A 23,885-nucleotide genomic window follows, 5' to 3' on the forward strand; every position below is an offset into this window, starting at 1 on the left:
TATTAGGTGACGTACCCGGTTTGAATCATAACCATGAAGGAGCTTCTAACCGATAAAGAGAACGTTGAAACGGCGTCGTATCTCGTTCGTTAGCTGAAATTATGTTAAACCGAAACAACCAGCATAATCGAGAGAACCGACTCTATACCGAAATTATTAGATGATGTACCCGGTTCGTTAATAACCATGAGACGGGCATTTCTAAACCCTCGTCGTGGCTGGCTCGGTGTTACAACAGATCAAGCGAAGAAGCGAAAGCTCTGTTCGCAAGGAAGCAAGAAAGCAACCATGTCGTGGATGAAAGGAGATTTACTTTCCAAAACCAGGAGGCTTGTTGGTGGACTCGCTACAAGAGAGCCCGTTTGGCTTAAAGCCATGGAAGCGTAACCCTCTCTCTCTCGCTCGATAATGAAATGATTCTGCTTGATCCAGTTAGATACTTCCATATTGATCAATCCTGCTATAGCGTTTTCAATTTGCATTAGAAAGTTGAGATCTTGTAATTACTTAGAGGACTTTGGGATTTGAGGTTTGAAGTTTCTTAGTTTTGTGGTTGGTTTAATGGCAGATCACCTCCTCCTGTATTTCCTCGCTCTAATGGGAACCTCAAGAAGATTGTTCTCCCTGAAGATCCCTACGTTCGTAGATTCTCCCGTAAGCATCCTGAAGCCAAACTCGTCGACCCCAACAAGTAAAGTCTCCATCTTTATCTATCTGCATTGCATCTCTACCTGATATGGTTTGGTCAATGTCTTATGAGTTTCTTCGTTCGTTATAACCTTGTCCTAATATATATATTCGATTCCAAACAATTCTGGCTTAATCTCTTGTGTCTTGCACTAACTAGTACTGTCCATGTGGCTCTTCAGTTCTGATTCAGTGGGAGAGTTTCATGTTTCCTTCACTGTGGATGTATCTCTAATATAATGCTTCCCCATCTTGTATCTTGTACTAGTACTCTCCATGTGGCTCAGAGTTTCCTGTGTCCTTCACTGTTCTTTCTAGATGTATCTCTAATACTATTTGTTTATATAATGCTTCACCATCTTATAGGGTTTCGGCGTTTATTCCTGATCCAGCACGGGTATATGGCTGCCGAGTCCTTGAACTGACGAAGAATGGCATCAGTGAAGATGACGCCATGTCTGTAGCTAATGTACGTGCTTTCTTTTCACAGTCTAGTGATCTTTGTTACTAAATCTGCACTTTAATAGATAGAAGAATTGTAATACTGCTGTTCCTTTAACACTGGAAATGTTTTTGATATATTTTTTCAGATGGAGTATCTTGCAGAGAGAAAGGAAAAGAAGAAAGCATACAAACGCCTAAAGGAGCTTGCTGTACTGCAAGACAAGTCTCCTCCTCCTAAACCGTATCTTAGTACCAAAAAAGAGATGCAAATCCAAGAGAAGAAAGCACCTGCGGATCCTCCTAGCGTCCGCAGGCTAGTCAACCAGTTGAAACAGCATAAAGATGTGTTGCTTCAGGATAAACCTGGAGGTAGTGCTAATCAGGATCATTGGATCGACGAATAGTTTCTCCATCATCCTTTTTCTTTTATGCAAGTTCAAGTCTTTTCATACAAGTGTTGTTATTCCCATTTGATTGTTTTCAGAACATTTTCAACAAACAAGTGTTACAGGAAAGCACAATGGTTATGTCTCTCTCTATGATCCTACAAACAATTAGCTTCTACAGTTACAAAAGATTTGTCTGCATTGCACCTACTGCATTTACAACAAAAGCCCCTTGACTCAGCCCTCTTTCCTCTTTTCAAACGGCCTTGATGTTTCTGGAGGCATGAACAATGGTGTCGTCTCCAGCGTGCAAAGCTGGACACAGGTCACAGGAAAAGCTCTCTATTTTTTTCTGAAGAAATTTACATATAAGTCCTAAATCTGTAAAAAAAAATCTTTATTAATTCGAATACAGCCTCAATATCTTTATTAGTAATCCTTCCTCAGTTCTTCTCAAGTCACTCTGTTTCAAGCAGCCTCCTTCTCAGCCATGCACCCATGACACCTATGGTTGATTCTCAAGTCAAGACTATCCCAGAACATGCCTTCATTTTTTTATGGGAATAACTGAAAAACATACTCCTGATAATCAATATTTAACTAATAAAGTATAGGTAGTTAGAAGACTTCGGGATTTTGTTAATTAATATGAAACTAAATTTTGACCAGCGCTCTGTAAGCGCGAGATTAATTTTTAATTTACAAAAATTTATTTAGTAATAACAAATATATTTTGTAGACAGTTTATCTTACGTTTTGTATAATATTATTTATTCAAAAACTTTTGGATACTGAATATAATCACTATCCTGTTCTATGCAAATTTTTTAATTTAAATATTTAAAATTTGATGAAAATAATTTATTAGTTGTGATTCTCTAATTTTATTATTTTCCCTCTTAGATTTTTTTTGAAATAAAGTTTTATATTTAATTTTGAATGCTAATATTTTAATGTGTGAAAGATAATTTTTAATATAACTGAAAAATATATTTAAAGTTAAGCTATTAACTTACCCGTATTATAAACAAAAACATAATTTGATAAAAAAAATATTTAATAAATTAATTCACCCCATTTCATAATATTGTGTTGATTTATAATATTTTGGATTGCAAAGCCCAATTTTTTCTTTGCAAAACCTAATTTAATAATTATTTAAATACATATTGTTTTAAATGTTGTTAGTTTTCAGTTTTCATTTTATAAATTAGTATTATGGTTTATAAATATTTAGAGGAGTACTCAGATTAGTTTTTATTCACTAATTTGATACTTTAGTATTATTTTTATTTATGTTAAAATAATGTTATAATAGTATAAGCACAAACGGTTTACCTAAACTTTTTGTTATTCCTTATGAATATATTCTTAGAAGTATATACTTATAAGAAGTATATATTTTCCTTTATATGTGAAATATGGGACCATTTTTATCATAATTCTGGGAATATACATATCTTATTTCAGTTTTTGAATAAATATTTCGAAATCTGGGAGCATCAAATATTTTGGGTTAATAATAATAAGGATAAGGATGGTTAGATTGAAGGCATACGGTTTGGTTTGTATCAATACAATTAATAAACTATATGAGTAGTAAATTTTTAATAGATGAAATGGAATGCTAGAGGTTCTAAATATTTAAGGTCATTAATGCTTGAATACGTTTGTTAATTTTTTGGCTGATATTAATTGATTATTTTATGCCAAATAATAGAATTGGCATTGTATTATAAATATTAAATAACTCTAAAATTAAAGGCATAATCCTACCTGTGATTCTGCTTTAATAGTATAGAAGTTTACTAAAAATATATAGGTGTAAAATTATAAATTAGTTAAGTTAAAAGTATGAACTAGAAATACATGAGTAAAGAAAAAACTATTGAAATAGCGAAATCTAATAGACTAAAAAGATGATTAAAGAAATTATAACATGTATTTAAATGGTTGTATGTGTTGTTACTATTGACCAATTTTATTAGGCTAGAATTGTCATTAGTGAGAAGAAAATATTTGTTGAAATTTAACGGCAAAATCTTAAATATAACATGTTATAGTAAGGTTAATTGTTACTACTATTTTAATAGTAACTAGATTTTGACTCGCACGTCCGTGCGGATGTATTTTTTTAAACAATATGATGCTATTTGCTTTTTATGTCACTATTTAGGGTTGAGCAAAAAACTTGAATTCGAAGAATCTAACCGATCCCAATCTGAATAAGTAGTTCTAAATCCGAACCGGAATTGATTAAATATCCGAATTATTCAAAATTTTAGTATTTGAAGAACTGAAACCTAATCCGATCCGAACCGAAGTATTTTGTGTATCCAAAATAGATTTATATACTTATATATATTAATTATTTTTAGATTTAATATATATAAAAACATCCAGAATATATATGATACTTTTAAGTTCTCATAAATGCTTGAAAATATATACAAATAATTAAACGTAAATATCTTAAATAGTTAAAAATACTCAAAACTTCTAAAATAATTAAATAATTATTAATTTTCTATCCAAATATTTAAACTAAACCTATTTAAATTGGTTATCCAAATTCGAACCTAATCCTGAAAGATCTGAACTGAACACGAAATTCCAAAAGGACCTGAAAACGAACCCGAACGCCCACCTCTAATCACTATTATATATATATATATCCTATATGTGTCATCATAGGTTACAAAATATGTGTTATCATATAATTAATCGTATTTTATACGTACCATCAAATAAGTTTTTTTTATAATTAATAATATTTTATACGTACAATCATATAAGTAATCAAATATATTATATTTTAAAATTTAATATGAAATATAAAAACCATAATTTAAGTTGGTGTTTGAAATTTGGCTTTGTATTGTATTTTTATTATATATATTGAAAATATTTTTATAATAGTTAATATGTTAGTAAAAATCAAATTATGAATATATGTATATTTTTGAATGAATTTTTGATATAAATAAATTTTAAATTATTATTTTGATTTGAATATATATATCAAGTAACATAGATCCATTACTTTTTAATATAATGTAATGGACTTTCAATTTTGTTTAGTAGCGTAAGCCTATTATTTTTTTTTTCTAACTTACTGCTATCCATGTTTTCGAACAGTATTATTTTTTTAACTACTATCCATATTGCCAAACAATCCCAAAGTGTATTTCAAATTTAATAATATAGATGATAAGTTATCACTTTCAGATATTCACATCTTTTTTCTTTCTTTTTTACCTAACATTATTGAGCTGAGATGGCTGTAAGAAGTTGTGATACACGATAAACGTCCACTAGGATAAGATCATAACCTAATAAATATGCAAACTTTACTATTTGATCCTAGTGCATGAAAGATTCCGCTTGACCACTTCAAGTCAAAGAAGAAAAGTTACCCAAAAAATTCCAACAAAAAAATATTGATAAATAAAAATAAAAAGAGTTGTGAAATATGAATGTTTTTGTTTCCATATAAGACAAAACATCTATATTTTTCATTCATTTTTTTTTGAATAATTCGGTGTACTCTGCTTTTCGCTGACGTGGGTCCAAACTACCACTGTTAGAGCATCTGCATCAATAAAGTTTGAGAGGAGATCATAACTTTAATTTTTTATTATTTCTTTTTTATTTTTTTCGTTTGATTTTTTTTTAAAAAAAAATAAGAAGACTAATCGCGGACCGCCACATGGCGTGAAATCCGCGTTACAGTGATGAACCGAGTTCATCCCAGTAAACCTGCAAGGACTGAGTTCATAAAAATGAGAATATTATAATTTTTTTTTTTTGGGAAAGGTGTGAACCTATGCATTGAACCCTCAATGCAGATGCCCTTAGATCTGTATCAGACCAAAACTCCGATCCGTATTTTCATTCATCTTCACTTCTTCTGTCTTCTTTCGTTTGTCGTTCTTTTAGCGATTCACTTGCTTGCAAAGAAGAATTTTTTTATCTAGCTAAAGATCTACACATGTCTAAAAATACAGAAAGAAAGTTAGTTCTTTCTTTTTTCTCTTTTGTGCACAGCTTCACTTATTTTGCATGTTAATTAGTTCTTTGATTTCTAAATGCCCCGTATTCAATTTGTAAGAGATAATCCAATATATTATGTCAGATTCTATAGTAAAAAAGTTTATAACTATGGCTGATCATGAACTTTTATAAAAGATCATCAATTCTAAATTTCTAACTAATAACTGTTAAATCAAGAAGAAATTGATAATTTTTTAAAAGAAGATTCCAAAGTTTTAAAGCATCATCAGTGGTGAGATTTCTATGTGGAATATATCATCATTAAAATATTAATAGTTTTAATTTATTTAATTAAGTAAGTAATTTATAAACTAAAAAAGTTGAACCAATTAAATTAAAATCATGTCACTAAGCCGCTGTGAATCTCAGATGACATTACCTCATCTGGCCCAAGTGTTGGAGAGATATAGTGCAGCGGTATGATGACAAGAAACCTCAAGATGATGAAGTTTTACGGACTCTTAATTGGTATGATGGAGCGGTTCATTGAAGATGTTTCTAAGGAATAATGAAACAACTCGAGCCCAAGTGTTGCAGCAGCCTAATTACAGCGGTTTGGTGTACCCGCTGTGTTCTTCAGGGGGCAACGAACAAGAACTTGTGATGGGACTGGAGCCCAACTCTTCCAGTGGTTTAAGCGCAGAGGCTTCAGGACTTGAAACCAAAAGCCGCTGTGGACTTCCAGCGGCCATGAAGCGGTTGTTGGATTGACCTAGTTTGAGTGTAGACTACTATACAATATTTTAGATCTAACTTTTAAATCGTATCTTGTTTTCTCTCAAAATACATGTGGCTAGGTTGGTGAAATATGGAATCTTTAGGAATCTAATCTTTATTTCTTGAGTAATCTGAGTTTATTTCATCTCTTAACATGATTAATCTTGACTCATGTGTTTAAATTTAATCAAGAAGATTAGTGCGTAGACTCTTTTTGGATTCATGGGTTAGAGAAATTAGAGTGATTGAGTGAAGATCTAGAATGTTCAGTGTTAGATCCATATTGTTCTTTGCTTATTAAGTGTGTTTAACGCTAGATTAGTCTTGATCTATCTAATCTAGATTTTAAAACATTTCATTTCTGGAAGGTGTTTGATGAAATATCTGAACCAACTTAACTTTGCTATTTTCTTACTTAACTAATGGGAATTGATGTTAAGAATGTTTAGATAGTTACTAGACTTGTTCTTAATGATTGCTTGATTGAATTATACCAATGGGAATTGATGTTTAATGATTGTTGCAAATGGACTTTTATCTTGAAAAGGAACTTGTGTATAATTGTGAGCTAGACTTAAAGAAACCTATTGATTGATAGTTTGCCATCCTAGATTGGATCTCAATCACTTTTAAGTCAAATTTCTATTGCACATGAGTCCTTGTTTACTTGTTTCTCATCATCACTACATTGATTGCACTTAGATTAAGCACTTGATCTGCATTCTTACATATTGAATAGACTTGGGAAAGGATTGACATCTTATATACTACTTTGGCATAGGGTTGAGCAAAGTCTTTATCACCATTTCTCATCCCTCGGTATATATAATTATCGAGAAACTCTATTATTGTAGGAGGTTTTTTTACGATAGCACCAAAAAGTTTTTATCATAAATATAACACACAGTGGTCAAAATTATAAAAATATTTTATTAAATTGGTAAAAAAAACACTTATAACCCCTAGAATTGGCTAATATATACTTAGGATTTAGATCGAGGGGTGGAGTTTTTTTTTCAAAAAAAAATATATTTAAATTTAAAATAATAATTTAAAAGTAGTTTCAAAAAATATTCGGATTTGAAAATAAATTTTGAAAAAAATAAAATTGAATTTAAAAAAAATTTACAAAAATTCAAATTGGAAAACATATTTTCGAAAACAGAAAATTTTATTAGTATTTATTTAAATATTTATATATCTATAAAGTAAGAATAAAATAGTCTTTTTACCCCTTTAATGAAACTTTTTTGATCATTTTTTTCTTTAAGTGCATTTTAGTCAAAAACTTCTTTTAAAGTATTTTAAGAGATTTGCCCTTTATTGCAATGCATTGATACGTACACCCTTGTGGAGGGGATGCTCCTAAAATTTTACTTTACATAACTAATTAATGAAAGGAAATTAAAGCTAGATTTCTGCATATTTATTTGATCAAAAAAGATTATACGCATTTAGCTGTAGTTATGTCCATATATATTAACCTAAATTTGTTTTACCAATGTAAAAACATTACTACATCTATAAATACTACTTCCAAATTAATAATATGATCATCTCACAAACTCGTTAACCACTTCATATTAGGGCTATTCACATCTTTATTTATCTTCCTAATTACATCACCATCTTTTGGAAATCATTCCTCCACCGATGGACTTTTTCCGTTTGCACCTAAACATGTCGTAATTATTAACCAAGTGAACCCAGAAGAAACGTTGATCGTGCATTGCACAAACAAAAAGATAGATTTGGGAGTAAAAGATCTCCCATATGGAGCTAGCTTTGACTTCAGGTTTCATGTCAATCTCCGTAAAACAACGACGTACACTTGCAGTTTCGAGTGGCCCAGAAACAAGCAAACATTTGATATTTTCAGGGCAGACAGAGACGACAATATACACAGTGAACCTGGAGTTTGCAGAGAATGTATTTGGCACATTTTTTATTCAAATCCTTGTCGCGTTAACCGCGATGGAGGCTATCCTATATGCTTTGATTGGGATGCTTATTCGCTTGAAAATATTTAATGCATCCCTTTCTCGTTTCATTTTGATTTATAAAACAGTAGCAACAAACTAAGCAGATTAAGTGGCTATTACTAAAGTTCAGTAAAAAAAGTGGCTATTACTGTTTTTTTTTTTGCTGTAACAAAGTGGCTATTACTGTTATTAACAATTTGCTACAACTATGCATGAAATTTGGAATATTTTGGTTACAATTGTTTCTCGGCGTTGAAAAGATAAATCATATCCAATATCTCAGATCTTAGTCGACCACCATCCGGGTAGACATTTTATCAACGAATTAAAAGCTTTCAGGTCGAACCCGATCTCTGAACAGTTTGGTGTATGTAATCTTTAGTTCATTTTCAGATCGTGTTCATGTAATATTATTTGATTGAGATGATTGTAAGAAGTGTGATAGACGATAACTAAATGACTTAGTCTAAGTCCATGTCCATTAGGAGAGATGCCGCCGTGCAAAGACCATAACCTTCTTTTTTTTTGTTGTTGTAAAATGTTCAAAGAGTGAGCCGGAAGGCAAATACCATAACCTAATAAGTGTTTACACTTTGTTATCGTGTAAATCAGTGTTTTTAAACCAGACCGGCGGTCAAACTGGTTTGAACTATGAAACGGACAACAATCTGAATAGAGTTAACGCCAAAACCCAATTAAAGTTGAACCAGTTAAAAACAATATAGAACCATCAAAAACCCGAGAACCAGCGACTCAATGAACCGGCCAAATTTCGGTTCGTATATAAACCAAAATTTGTACATCAAAATATTTTTTGTCTACTTCTCACTTTGTTTAAATTTTATTTCATGATCACTTGTGTTGACGACTTTAATAATTAAAACATTTACGTTTGCGAAATTTGTATAATTTATAAAAGAACAAAACACTTGTTTTATTTCAAAAATAACTTTTTAATAATGTGTATATTTTTTTTAAGAAAAGGTGATGAAGATTTAGAGTGGAAAAAATCTGGAGAATGGATTATAAATATGATTTTCGTATTGATTTTAGATTTGAACTATTAAATTATTTTATTACTTTTTTATATTTTAGTTGTTATTTTTTAAATTTTCTAAACATTATGGCTACTGAAACATTTTATTTGATATGATCTATATTTGTAAGAATATGCATATTATTTACAAAATATCATTAACTTCAGTTTAATGCAATTAAACCTGATCAAACCCTGTTTGAAAATGGTCGAACCACAATGACCATGACCCAAAATATTTTTGGTTCGCTTGTCGGCCCGGTTTTAAAAACACCAGTTGTATCAAAATATCGTTTAAAATTTGAGGTAATTAAATCAATAAACACTCGGGCAAAAATATTGGGAATTTCATGGTTGTAAGATAGGTCGACTGAATACATTGTCGTCTCTATCTGTCCTGAAAATATCAAATATTACCTTGTTTTTGGGCCACTCGAAACTGCAGGTGTACGTCGTAGTTTTACGAAAATTGACATGAAACTTGAAGTCAAAGCTAGCTCCATACTGGAGCTCTTTTACCCCCAGGTCTATCTTTTCGTTCGTGCAATGCACGATCAACGTTGCATGTGTGGTCAATTTGTTTATAACTACGACATGTTTAGGTGCCCACGGGAAAAGTCCATCGGTGGAGCCTGGAGGAATGATTTCCGAAAGATGACGGTATTTGGAGGATAAATAAGAATGTAAATTAGCCCAAAAAGGGATTGGTTATTTTTTGAGGAAGACATTGATGGGATTAGAGAGTGTGAGATGATAATATTATATTTATTTATTTGGCAAGTAGTATTTATAGATGTAGTAATATTTTTTACATTGGCCGAAATCTGTAGGTTTATATGTATAGTAGTGGACATTACTACAAGTGTAAGTAGTTAAATTTTCCTATTTATTATACACATTAAATTTTCGTAGGTACTCTTGCAGGATTTGTCACTTTTTAACTAAAAGTAGTTATGCTTTATATTACATGGAAACGGAAGCGGATACATGGAAGCGGAAGCGTATGGAAACGCAGAAGCAAGTTTTCTTAGAAAAATTAGAAAGCGGGTACATGTTGGAAACGTATCCATATATACATACATATACAATATATATATATATATGTAAGAAATTTTTAAAAAAATCTAGAACTAAAAGTTATATGATTTAAATTTAAAATAAAGTATTTATTCATTTATGATAATTTGAAATTATTTCATATTAAAACTGTGAAAATACACATAAATTAAATTTAAAATAAATTATTATATTAATTATTTTAAATTTTTAATTATTTTAATTTTTTTTAATTAATTGATATAATATATATATGAATATATTATTTATCTTTAATAAAAATCTCAATGCATAAAGATTATTTATAGTATTAATTTTAATATTTGTATATTTATGTTCTCTCTATTCAATACTATTAAAATTTGGAGTTTATATAAACTAAACTATAATTTTATATTTTTATTGATATAAACATTGTATTTTTTTAAAGAATTAATGGAAGCATGATTCCAAAACGGAATTGTAAGCTTCCAACATGTTTTAAAGAGAATATTTTAGAAGCGTTTTGAAAGCGAGATTCTGTAAGCTTCCACAAGGTTCCAATTCTGAAGCGGGAATCGAACATCCGATGAAGCTTCCGTGCAACGTAGGACTTATGCTTTTCAGAAGAAAAAATGCCTCTAAATAAATTAAAATTGGTTAACTTAAACAAAATTTGGGGATCATGATCTTGTGTCTTGTACTCTAGTACTCTCTATGTGGCTCAGAGATTATTTTTTTTTAGGTAACAATGTTAAAGCTTTATTACCATTTTTAAATTTTAGACATAACTACAAAGAATACAAAGAACAGAAGATGCAAGAAATTAAGCTAAACAACAACTCAATTTTAGCTAAACAAACAACTACAAGCAAAGCAACAGCAAGACCATAGGCTACACCAAACTCAGCCCAAACTCCTGCCACAAAATTGGAACCACAATTAAAACGAGAACTGAACCAGGTAGATTTGGTAGTGCCCGGTGACCAGTTCTTAATGATTAGCTCCTTAAGAACATCTCGAGAGAGACCTTCTTATCGGCAGCAACCATAGACAGTGAGCAACGCCTGAGTACGCTCACCCGCGTAGACAGAGATGAGCTTTATTTGGAGAGAAAGACCACCCCAGACCACCACACGCCATGGACCTACACCAAGAGACAGAGAAAGCCAACACAACCTCAGTAAAACTAGTAAATTTGCATTTTCTCATGGCCTGGAATTGTTCGGACGTTTGATATCTTTAGGGCAGATAGGGATGATAGTAAAACAAGTAAATTTGGAATATGTAGTGAATGTATTTGGTATATATCTGAGTCAGATCCATGTCGTAATCGACGCGGTGGAGGCTCTCTTTTCTGTTTTTCATGAGTTTCTTAATCATATCAAAAAATATTTCTCCTATATATGTTTATTTCATATCAAAGGGAAAACACATTCTTTCATATATATACGATTTCCTTTATTTTCTTATTAATCCTCTTTAACTTGAGTTCAAAGATTAAAGAAAGAGTAAATCTGGCATATTCACTGTTTTTTTTTATTTTGCTGATGTACATTTGATGAAACTGAAATACAACATTGTAAGTAGATTCTAGAGCTTTTATTTTTATGATTTGTGTCTATATATTCTTGAAATTTATGTATTTTTATTTTAGTTTAAATGTTTTAGGTTTTATTTGTTTTATACTATTATCTTTTTATTTATTTTTTTGCTTTGATTATGTTTTGGTTTCTGGTTGGGATTTCTTATCAATTGTGTCAATTTCTCTAAATTTCTATAAATTTCTCTAAATTTGAGTTTGTGATTATGTATTATTTTTTTGTTTTTATTATGTTTTGTTTGATTATTTATCAATTTTTCATATATATTTTTATTTTTATTCTTTTAAATTATGTATTTTTACTAAATTTTTATTTGTTCACCAATTGATGTAAGAATATTTTTGAACTGAAAATTAACTCTTTATATGAAATATTTATATGTTATGAAATGATTTATTTAAGGTTTTAAGGTAAAAAAAAAAGAGTGATGTGGAATAATTGATAAATCTTTTTAAATGATGCTGACCTGTTTCTCTCTAGTTTCTTGCTTGCTAACATGACAAAATTTATTTTATGTTTGGTTAGAGAAATTTTTACTTATTAGATTTTATGATTTTTGAAACAAATTAATTATATATTAAACGTGTTGAAATATATTTTACTATAGCTTGAAGTTGTTTAAAATTATTCATCAAATCTATGTTCTTAAAACAAAATTACTTTAATCTTTAGTAAATCAAATATAAATATATTAGTATAACTATATTAATTAATTTATTTATTTTTATAAATTATTTTATTTTTTATTTTATGGTATAAAATCACATATAACCTATCATAGTTTCAATTTTATTAATGTATACTTAAATGCTAAAAATAAATTATTTATTTTAAAGCTGTATATTCATAACTCAATTATTAAATATTATAATAATTTAGCATGTATGATGATTAAACTAAATATATATATTTTATTAAAAATAAAATTGTAATCTTTAAAATATTAAAGAATGTATATTACATTAATGACAAATAAACTTTCATATTACTCTTTATTTATTTATAAATAAGTGATTAAGAATAATAAATGTTCTTTATATTTATTAAATTTATAATTTTATAGTAACTATTTATAAATGTGATGTTCTTAAGTGTCAAAATTTTAGATATTATATTTGATGAGGTGTCAATCTTTTATGAGAAGTAACAACTTTTTATATATATAAATTTCATCTTTGTAAGTTATCATTTCTAATTTTTCACATCTTTCTTAAACAACAGATTTGTATCCCCATAAAAGAAGAGTAATTAAAGGATATAATAATTTTTTTGAATATATAAATACAATTTTCATAAAAACCATATAACAAATTAGTAAAAAACATCAATGGCTTCCTCAACAAACATTCACTTCATTTTCGTGCTAATAACATTTCTAATTATCCTTAGAACTTCATTATCATATGAACACATTTCAACTGTCGATGGGATTTTGCCATTCTCACCTAAACATGTTGTGGTCACTAACAAACTGGTTGCACAATTTGGATTGCTCGTGCACTGTACGAGTCAAGAGACAGATTTGGGGGTCATATCGGTCTTAATAGACCAAAGTTTTGATTTCAGATTTCGTGTTAATATTCTTAAAACAACGAAATTTAGTTGCATTTTCTCGTGGCCTGGAATTGTTAGGACGTTTGATATCTTTAGGGTCGATAGGGACGATAGTTCAACAAGTAAGTGTGGAATATGCAGTGAATGTATTTGGAACATATCGGAGTCAGGTCCATGTCGTATTAGACGTGATGGAGGCTCTCCTTGCTGTTTTCCATGGTCTTCTTAACCATATCAAAATATTTATCCTTACTTCTTTCATATGAAGGAAAATAAACTATTTCATATATACAACAAATAAAGATTTTTTAGAGAAGATATAAATAAACATTTCTACTATATCAATCTTTTTTAAAATTGTTTGAAATGGTTGACCCATATTTGTCACTTTTCTCTTCTAATAATTGTTAGTTTTCATATACCCATGACATTTCATTCTGTTTGTTTATGTTCTCTCTAAGTCCGAAACGAGATTTAATGATGTTTGTGGTGGATCTACAAAGCTATGTACAACAATCATGAACCGTTCAAAGGAAAGAAAAATAAAATAAAATAAAGAGACTTTGTAGATCCACCACAAATATTTATACATAAGAGTATCTTGTATTTTGTGAGAATACAATAGGAAAATGGAGCTTTTAAAAATAATTCCAAAATTTTATTGTATATCCATATATATATATATATATATATATATATATATATATTCCATTTTCACATTATGGAGCTCTATAAAGTTGTGATACACGATAAATGTCCATTAGGATAAATATCAGAACCTACTAAATGTGCAAACCTTACAGTATGGTCTCAACAATGCATGATAGATTCTGTTTAACCAAATTAAGTTAATTAAAGAAGAAAAGGTTACCCAAAAATTCCAACAAAGATAAATAAAAATAAAGAGTGTTGTGTGAAATACGAATGTTTCTATTTCCATATACTTTGTCTTTAGAAACCTTGAACTCAAAGAATCAAGTATGCGATGCCTAAGGGTTTGATCTCATTCCTCTTCCTTCCACTCTCACGACAAAGCATCCAATATTTTTCTTTCATTTTTACCTCCTCTTTCTTATTTCGTTTGTCTTTCTTTCAGTGGTTCACTTGCTTGTAGAGAAGAATCTTTGTATACATATCTAGCCATAGATCTTGACACATGTCTATTAATATACAAAGAAAGCTAGTTACTTCCTTTTCCTTCTGTGCACAGCTTCATTTATTTTGCATGTTAATTAGTCCTTTGATTTCCATATGTCCCGTATTCAATTTGAAATAGATTATCCAACAACAAGAAAATACATTATGGAAATTTCTCTAGTAAATTAAACATGTCAATTTAACAAAGCGTAAGAAGTTATAATTAAGGCTGATTATAAACTTTTATAAAAGATCATCAATTCTAACTTAAAACTGTTAAATGAAAACAAAGTGTATTATGTTTTCAAAAGTTTCAAAGGATCATCAGTGGTGACATATCCATGTTGAATATCTCATGAAAAATATTAATATTTTTAATCTTTAATTAAGTAATTAAACTTTTAAAAGGTGAACCAATTAAAAGTGACAATTCCTGCAATAGGATCTAAGAAACTTATAGAGAAATTGGGACATATACATACACATAACAATATTTATAATTAAGTGAGTAACCATAAGAAAAAGTAGATGGTACGATATTGTCTGTATTTTCTATATAATGATGAAACTATAATGCGCATGTAATAGTTCTGTTGTGGCATTATATTCTATATATTTATAGTCTAATATAGTATAAAGATGTATTGTAATCTAGTATAAACATGTAATTTATGCTGTATAGAATAGTGAACTATCTATCTTATTAAAATTATTAAGAAGTCTATCATTAAATATTCTTCTCTTTTCCTATTTTTTAAAATCATTTCCTAAATCGATTATTAATTAAAACAATTACTTAATTACACTTTAATGCGACTAGAAAACTGCATAATATTAGTTTTAACAATTTATTATATTTTTGTCAAATTAAACAACCATAAAACATAAATTCAATATGATAAATTTTTGTACAAACAAAAATTTAACATGATAAATTTAATACATAATTTTATACTTATAATCAATTTTTGATTCATAAAATAAAATGTTAGGAGTTACCAGTTTGGTTTACAGAGTCTACATGATTTTGTTTATGTTGCTGACAAAAACAAATGTGAGGATGCATGAGTTATATTTTAAAATATGGATGATACAATTACCGGTTTATAATACAAAATAAAATTACACTATATAAAATATTAATTTTTTTGTTTAGAATATTAAATAATTATTAAGTACATGTAAATTTTGAAAATTTATATTATCATTTATAAAAAATAAATATTTATTAATAAAAATATTAAAATTAAACCTCCGTTCTGGTGCTCGGATCAAGCTCTAGTTAAGTTTTAATTCTAGTGTATATCATTTGTGGCAGATGTCAGGCGTAACTTGTTGTTGTCACGAGTATATCGTAACGGATTAGAGCCTCTCTCTCTCTCTCTCTCTCTCTCTCTCTCTCTCTCTCTCTCTCTCTCTCTCTCTCTCTCTCTCTCTCTCTTTATGCGCCTCTTAGACCATCTTCAATGGTAGGGGTGGGCGTTCTGGTATCCATTCGGGTTCGGGTCGGGTATTTTAGATTTTTGGGTATTTCAGTATAGAGGTGTCAAACCCGTTCGGGTATTTATGTACTTCGGGTCGGGTTCGAATATTTTTAGTTCGGGTTTGGTTATTTTAGATCGGGTTCGGATATTTAGATATTGAAAAAACAAAATTAATTTTTTTCATTTCTCAAATTTCTTGTATTTAAAAATATAACTTTCACTTAACTAATTTTTTTTATTTTTAATAGATTGAATGGTTAATAGATTTGAATATAACATTTTGAAACTAAAATACGTTAATTTGGTTATTGTTTTTAAATTTTGGATGTAACTTTTTGTTAATTCTTGAAATAAAAAATTTGACATGTATTTTAAGTGAGTAGCAAATCATTTTCTCCATAATTGTATGTATATCATATGAACTTAAAATATGTGTAGTATCAATATAAATATTTTATATAAAATGAGAGATGTAAACTAGAAATATAAGGTTAATTATACATATGTTCGGTTATTTTCGGATATCCATTCGGGTTCGGATATTACCCGTTCGGGTTCGGATATCCAATCTCTCCTAATTCAATACCCGTTTGGATATTCTGATACTTCGGTTGGGATTTCGGTTTGGGTTTTTCGGATGCCACTTCGGAATGCCCACCCCTATTCAATTGTTCACTTTATTTTCAATTTAAAATAGAGTAACTCTATTATAGAATAACTCTATTATAGAGTGGAGTTATACTTCAATGGTACTCTATTTTATAGTGTAAAATAGAGTGATGAAGAAAGAAAAAATAACTTACGTAAACTCATTTTTTACTCTATTATAGAGTATAAAATAGAGTACCATTGGAGTACTTTTATACTAAACTCTATTTAAAAATGAAAAACAAAGTGATACCGGAGATGCCTTTATCCATCAAAAATCATTCAGAGGGGGAGAAACTAATTAGAGGCGTCGGATTCTCGTCGGCGAAAGACTCTGGCTTAGACTCTGGCAATTGGTGGCTCCTTTAGCACCTTTTGGCCGGCTTTGTTTCTGGCGTCACCTCGTTCTTCTACGGTGGTGTCGGCTAGCACCAGTCCCGGTTTTTTCCGGTGATTTTTGTTCAATCGCTTCTTTACTCCTCTCTAATAGTTTCAGTTGGGTCATTCATCATCGGAGTCTCTTCTTTTCTTCCTTTCATCCTTCCCGGCTTTGGAAGTGCAAGATCTGATGTCTGATGTTATTTGATTGATTTGGGAGATTGATACTAGTTTATCATTCCACAGATTGAAGTGTTGTTTTTTTTGTTAATGATATGGCGGCTTTGGTTTTCTGGTGATGTTGGCTTCTCCGATTCGGTCTCCGCCATCAGCTTGTTGAAGCTTTGCGGTTTTCTAGTGGTGTCGGGGTTTCCGCCGACATTCTCTGAGTCGATATGTTTGGACGGTGGGATTTGTCCTTTCTTGGCACGTGTCTTTTTTCCTGCTCAAATGTACACATGTTCTCAAGACTTGTAGATTTGTCTTTCCTTCCGCTTTTAAAGGCTTGGTCTGGGCCTTCCTTCTTATGGGCCATAGCTTTGTTTATTATGTTATGAGGCCTAGTTCAATGGAGTTTGATCTTTTCAGAGGGTGTAGCGTTAGGTTCATTTAGCATCGGTACCGGCTTTTTCCATCACTGATCTTCTCTCTGATGTTGTTTGGCCTTGGTTCTTGGTTCATCTTTTCCGCTTTGCTGTTCTGAGTTCTCAGGCCTAGGGCTGGGCAAAAAACCTGGATCCGAAGAACCGAACCGAACCTGATCCGAAAAAGTAGTACTGTACCGAACCTGAAACGAAATTGATTAAATTTCCGAACGGGTTCAAAATTTTGGTATCCAAAGAACCGAAACCGAACCTGACCCAAACCAAAGTATCTCGGGTACCCGAATGTAACCGAAATAGATTTATATACCTAAATATATTACTTATTTTTAGATTTAATATATATTAAATACATCCAAAAATATAATATACTTTTAAGTTGTCTAAAATACTTGAATATATACATAAATAGTCAAAAGTAAATGTCTAAAATAGCTAAAATATATTCAAAACACCAAAATGCTTAAAATATCTATTGATTTTCTATCCAAATATTCAAATCAACCCAATTTATATGTTAATTTTAGATATTTTGACATATATTATACAAATTTATATGTAATATATTATTTTGTTTTATAGATTTTGAGAAATTTTAAGCATATAATGAATATTAAAATTTTAAAAATAATTTAAAATGTATTATCCGAACCTGAACCGAATCCGCAAAGATCCGCATCGAATCCGAACCGAAATTTAGAAATACCGAAATGGGGCTGAAATCTTTAAGCCCAAAAATCCGAAACCCGATTAGATCCGAACCGAACCAGAACCCGAACGCCCACCCCTACTAAGGTCGGTGAGTTTGGCAAGGTTTCGTTCTGGGTTTTGTTTTTCAGACGTGTTATTGCTGCGATGCATCTACTAGCTCTTTTCTACGACTATTGGTCTTGGTTCGGGTTCTTGGCATGGCAGTGATATTGATCTTCAGGTCTTCTCTTGCGAGGAGGTACCCGGTCTTTAGTCTGTAGATACTGGGACTGGTGTGTGAGTGGAGTGGTCTTGAGAGTGACTTTAGACAGCGGATTTGATTGAATCCTTTCGAATTATGGCTTATCCCTTGAGTAGTTTGGTCCTTCCTTGTCGTATGTTGTGTAAGTCTTAATTAACTTTTTGTCTCCCATCTTTGGGCTTTGTCTCGCAAATATTATGTTTTGCTGGTTTGTCTCCTTTTTTATCTTTGGACCTTTGTCTTTGATGTATTCTCTGAGTTATTGTTTAACTCAGTTGACTAATAAAATTCAGATGTCAAATAAAAAAAAAACTTGTTGTCGGGAAGATATAAGAAGAATTGATGAATGTTATTTATTTGCTCCAAGTGGAAGTCGTGTACATTTCATCCGTTAGTGAGGATGGGGCTCGACCAACTGTTAAACCAGCCTTGATTGCGTGTCTACATGGGATTTTCAGTAGGTCGTATTTCCCACATGAGCAGGTTCTTCTATCCAAATCAACCAGGCAGTCGATTGTATCTCCACGAACCAAAAAACGGTACTCATCAACTGGCTGAACCAGAAACGTTTTACCCTTATTAATCCGCCTGTCTATCTTTTTCTCGATGGCAATAGTTAATGGTTTTGTGTGCTTCCTGCTTCGTGTGCGCCGTTCGAAGAACCAACGGGTCAGCATTTCTCTGATGCTATCCAACAAAGGAATGACTGGATACTCTCTTGGTGTGCGCAAAGCAGAGTTTATTGATTCAGCTGGGTTAGTCGTTCTGATGTCATACCTGAATCCTGGAAACTGACAGCGAGCCCACTTTGTAACATCTGCATCTGTTAAATATTTTCCAATAGCTGGACTAATATTGCAGACAGCTTGGAATCGCTTCTGAAAATCAATGACTCTATAAGCTTTAGAAGCTTTTGCAATCAATCCAGCCAGTCCTTTTCCTCTGTAATGTGTGACCACATTATTCAACAAATGGTGGATGCAAATTCCATGATGAGAAAGAGGATACACATTCTCTATTGCCTTACAAAGTGAGGTATTTCTGTCTGACACAAAAGCTAGAGAATGCTCGTCCGCAATAACAACCTTTAGCTGTCTCATAAACCAATCCCATGAACGATCATTTTCTGAGTCCACAACCGCAAACGCAACAGGATACAAGTTAGAGTTTCCATCTAAAGCGGTCGCAGCAAGTAAGACCCCTTTGTATTTGCTCTTCAAAAATGTCCCATCTACCACAAGAACTTGTCGCATGGCTGTCTGAAAACCTCGTACTGATTGGCCAAACGAAACGAAGAGAAATCTGAATCTACCATCAACACCGGTTTCATAAAACGTATGCGTTCCTGGATTAGCTTCTCTCAGCATGTGCAAGTACTTTGGAATTTTTCCAAAACTCTTCTCTGGAATACCTCTAACCATGCTAATTGCAAACTCCCGAGCATCCCATGCTAAGGACTTAGATATCTCACATCCATGTTCCATCCTCATAATCTGTATGACATCATTTGTTTTGGGACCTTCTTTCACACCATCATACCTATGCATTATTAGACTGCCAATTGTCTTTGCAGAAGCTGTCCGACCACCATTATTCATACTCGACGCAGCGCATGTATGATCCGCCACATATTTTTTGATGATGAAATATGTGGAACCTGATAACCCCTCAGCTCGAACACTCCATTTGCAAGGGTTGTATTTGCATCGGATGTACCAAAGGTTTCTGTCAGATTTCACAACTTTGTAATCGAAATTATGCGTCATTGCCGACATTTCCGTAGTTGCTTTCAACATGGTTTTGTTTTGAAACGTTTCACCCCTCTTCACAACATCCACCAAAGAAAACCGAACACTTTTTTCATTATCGTCTTCTTTTGCTTTAATGGCGAGAACATCATCTTCTTTATTGGCGTTTGAGTTGGAATTATCTTCAACATCCTTGCTTGATTCAGATGAACGAACACTGTCAGCTCGAGGTGGAAACGAGGAAGGTCCACCTTGTTCTCTGATAGGCGAGCTAGATTTCTCATTATCAACCCCAATGTTGCTGTTGTTTCCACTGATAGGTGAAGTAGACACACACAACCTTGTAGAAGTTTTTCCACGTACATAAGTAAGAAAATTTTTGACTTGCCGATCACTCTCAATGATAACTTGGGGACAGTCTATTGAACCGATTAACTCCATAGGTAAGTAGCTTAACTCAAGCTCGACAAGTTTTGGTCAATTCCAAAATCTTCTAAAACCATACGCCTTAGGTCTTCAAAGGAACTTGTCAATTCCATGTACAATACTCTACCTCGTTTGTTCGTATCAACCGCAAATCCCCATCCTTTAAGGGGATCAAATTTCCACAACCCACAAGAAGCATAGATATGCATCTTCTTCAACAAGAAATTCAAAATTTTTGGATGAAAAATATCAAAATCCTCTCACCAAGAAGAAGACCACGATTTTTTTTAAAAAAATTTACTTGGAATACACGAAATTTAAGGAAAATAGATTTAGAAGATATTCTCTTACCAGATTATGGAGATATTTAAGGAAACTATACAATTCGAAATTCGTAGAACGTACATTACGTTGTCCGAAGAATAAAGGAATGTGGTAGATTATGGAATAATATTATGGCAGACTCGTGAAACATGGCAGATTTTGTCATTTGGCCTCTGTAGTTATATCAGGAAATAATAGTTAATCAAATCTACCGTAGTTCAGAAATAAAAGTTATGGTAGTCGTTTACTTCTACCATGTCTACCGTAGTTCAGAAATAAAAGAAAGAGTAGTCGTTCAATTCTATCATGCTAGAATTATAACAAATGGTCGATTTAAAGTTCTGGTGTTTGCAGATATTTATGTAGTTAACCGAATATGCAATCTACATCCTCGTAGACACTAGATTATGTTTTCTGCCATCGGTAGACCAAAATATGAAATTGTGTTCCACAATTATTTAGTCAACCAAAGTATTTTTCATATGTTTGTCTCTTGTTTATATACATTTTGTATATTTTTCCATATTTTTAGGATTCTTAAAATAATTGATATGATTTTTCAAAGTTCATCAGGGGTACCTAAGTCCAAATCTGACCAAAAAGAGATTTATGGCAAAGGGACAATGTACTTGTTTTTCTATTCTGTTTTGGCAATTTTTTCTTTATTTAATGGTTATATTATGCACTTTATTTGGTTTCCTTCAACATCAACACATGATTATCTTGTGTCGTACTTTTCATATGTCTTTAATCCCAAGCAAAATAACAACATGCCAATACAATAAATCCCTCTGAAATATTATAAAGAAATAATATGCTATCTAATTTTTTTGGGCTTTTAACCTCTTGGTTCTTAATACAATAGCCATACTAGTATTTTTGTTGTTGTAATTTGCCTGTTTTGTACCTTTAATGCTTTTTTTTTAACGCTGATTTATTACGATCTTACAATTATGATATAGGAAAGATTACATAGACGATTCTACAACCGACAATACTACCTGCCTTATGAAGACCTACGCCTAACTGCATCACCTGAGCCGTCCTATGAAGATCCACGCCTGACCAGATTTACTTGCATCATGTTGAAGATTCCTTGTAAGCCTTTCCAATGTAGTCTGCATAATTGTTTAATAAACCGCTTTCTCCGGGACTTGAAACCTGGATTTCCTGTAATCTGCAATAAATTACATAGTCTAGGATTCGAACCCCAGACCTGGGTGTAGAAGCCTTTAAACCTTAACCAATAGGCTATGATGCTTCCACCATTGTACCTTTAATGCTTAACTGATGTAATTTTCATGTTACTATCTACTAAAACATAGCTTAATTGGTGTATGTTATTTAATCGCTGCCACCCCTTCTCCTGCACCACCGTACCACCCATCGTCTTCTCACCTCCTTATACCTTCCCTCATCTCCTGTACGAACAACAACATCCCTTCATCCACCGTCGTCAAATGCATATTTTCCGCCGCCGCTGTTTGTTACAAAACGATGCACTGTATTGTGTTTTTATTTATTATAGACCCATAGAATATAATGTTTGTTGTTATCCCACATGTATCATTGGCATCATCACCACCAGCAGTTGTCTCATTGCCGCCATCGTCTTCTCCTCCACCACAGTCACCATAATTCGTCTCCTCACCTCCTCCCACATGCTATTCTTCTCCTCCACCCCATGTTGTGGTTTATTCTCTTCCTCCATGAACTCCAACGACAACTCCACTAGCTTCTCTACATATCATATTACTCCATTCACTCATTACTCAGTCAACTTCACCTCTGGTCACTACTCACTACGCCTATTTTTCCACCTCAATCAACTTCATATGTAACATCGGCCCCACCACTACTTGTTTCATCGTAGTCACCATCTTCTCATCCACCACTTCTACTCGATGTATCCTCACCTCCTTAATGTGAAAATACTTTCTTGAATAAAATCTATTACTTTTTTCGTAAACTTTTTAATGTGTAGAAACTTAAAACTCCACTTGGGGAGCGGATCTTCTTAACATTTTACTTTACAAAAATAATAAATGAAAGGACGCAAAGTATATTTTCTTTAATATACTACTAGTAAATAATTAATTATTAAAAACATGTTTAGAGATCTACACAATTTTTTTTAACAGATTCTACACATTTACTTAATCAAAAAGATTATACGCATTTACTTGTATTAATATTGTAGATACTAGGCAAAGAGCCCGTGCGATATCGCACGGGAACTCATTTTATAAAGAATATATTATAATCTATAATTTATAATTTTATATGCCTGATAAAAAATTAAATCATATAAATAATTAAATTTAATTTTGATGATTAAAATATGATTTACAAAGTATTCAAATATATATATATATATATATTTTTATAAACCTTAATGTTCCCTTTAATCTTTTATCAAAACACATATTGCATACTTGTGTCTTCATCTTTTTTAAGTTTTTTCATACATTTTTCACATGATAGTTATCTTCAACCACTTTTTGAACAAAATGCAATTTTTTTGCATGATATATAATTTTTTTTCCTATTTAAGACATAATATTAAAATTATTAGTTTATAATTTTAAACAATTATAATTTATATGTTGGTAATTGTTATTTTGTATATTTATCTACCTGCTTTATTTATTGAAAATGAATATTCAGAAAATTGAATATTGTAATAAA

General features: G+C 31.3%; 4 protein-coding genes across 4 annotated transcripts; 3 read left to right on the top strand and 1 right to left on the bottom strand.

The window, feature by feature from the left end:
• The first annotated feature begins 169 nt into the window (after positions 1-169).
• Positions 170-1,697, top strand: LOC103829201. Its single transcript, XM_009104859.3, has 4 exons — positions 170-383; positions 569-691; positions 1,054-1,156; positions 1,278-1,697. The coding sequence occupies exons 1-4, from the start codon at positions 187-189 to the stop codon at positions 1,533-1,535; spliced, it is 681 nt and encodes a 226-aa protein (XP_009103107.2). The 5' UTR covers positions 170-186; the 3' UTR covers positions 1,536-1,697.
• A 6,143-nt stretch (positions 1,698-7,840) lies between these two features.
• LOC117126832 (S-protein homolog 5) lies at positions 7,841-8,478 on the top strand (the record flags this gene model as incomplete). The annotated part of the gene is made up of 1 exon (XM_033275970.1): positions 7,841-8,478. A coding segment is annotated over one exon (477 nt), but the record flags the coding sequence as incomplete, so codon positions are not given.
• A 2,207-nt stretch (positions 8,479-10,685) lies between these two features.
• On the top strand, positions 10,686-15,147 carry LOC103829202 (S-protein homolog 5-like). Its single transcript, XM_033275837.1, has one exon. It carries the CDS (start codon positions 13,272-13,274, stop codon positions 13,725-13,727), a length of 456 nt encoding a protein of 151 aa, XP_033131728.1. The 5' UTR covers positions 10,686-13,271; the 3' UTR covers positions 13,728-15,147.
• Positions 15,148-16,576: 1,429 nt separating this feature from the next.
• LOC103829815 lies at positions 16,577-23,850 on the bottom strand. The gene is made up of 2 exons (XM_033274266.1): positions 22,472-23,850; positions 16,577-22,104 (listed from the first exon to the last, which is right to left on the bottom strand). The coding sequence occupies exon 2, from the start codon at positions 20,886-20,888 to the stop codon at positions 19,053-19,055; it is 1,836 nt and encodes a 611-aa protein (XP_033130157.1). The 5' UTR covers positions 20,889-22,104; positions 22,472-23,850; the 3' UTR covers positions 16,577-19,052.
• Between the last annotated feature and the right edge of the window lie 35 nt (positions 23,851-23,885).

Source organism: Brassica rapa, chromosome A07 (genome assembly GCF_000309985.2).
Source record: "Brassica rapa cultivar Chiifu-401-42 chromosome A07, CAAS_Brap_v3.01, whole genome shotgun sequence".
Taxonomy (NCBI): domain Eukaryota; kingdom Viridiplantae; phylum Streptophyta; class Magnoliopsida; order Brassicales; family Brassicaceae; genus Brassica; species Brassica rapa.

Coding starts and splice junctions, on each gene's coding strand:
- LOC103829202 (XM_033275837.1), top strand. CDS start 13,272: ATGGCTTCCTCAACAAACATTCACTTCATTTTCGTGCTAATAACATTT.
- LOC103829201 (XM_009104859.3), top strand. CDS start 187: ATGAGACGGGCATTTCTAAACCCTCGTCGTGGCTGGCTCGGTGTTACA. Junction 692..1,053: donor AAACTCGTCGACCCCAACAA/GTAAAGTCTCCA, acceptor ACCATCTTATAG/GGTTTCGGCGTTTATTCCTG. Junction 1,157..1,277: donor ACGCCATGTCTGTAGCTAAT/GTACGTGCTTTC, acceptor ATATTTTTTCAG/ATGGAGTATCTTGCAGAGAG.
- LOC103829815 (XM_033274266.1), bottom strand. CDS start 20,888: ATGGAGTTAATCGGTTCAATAGACTGTCCCCAAGTTATCATTGAGAGT.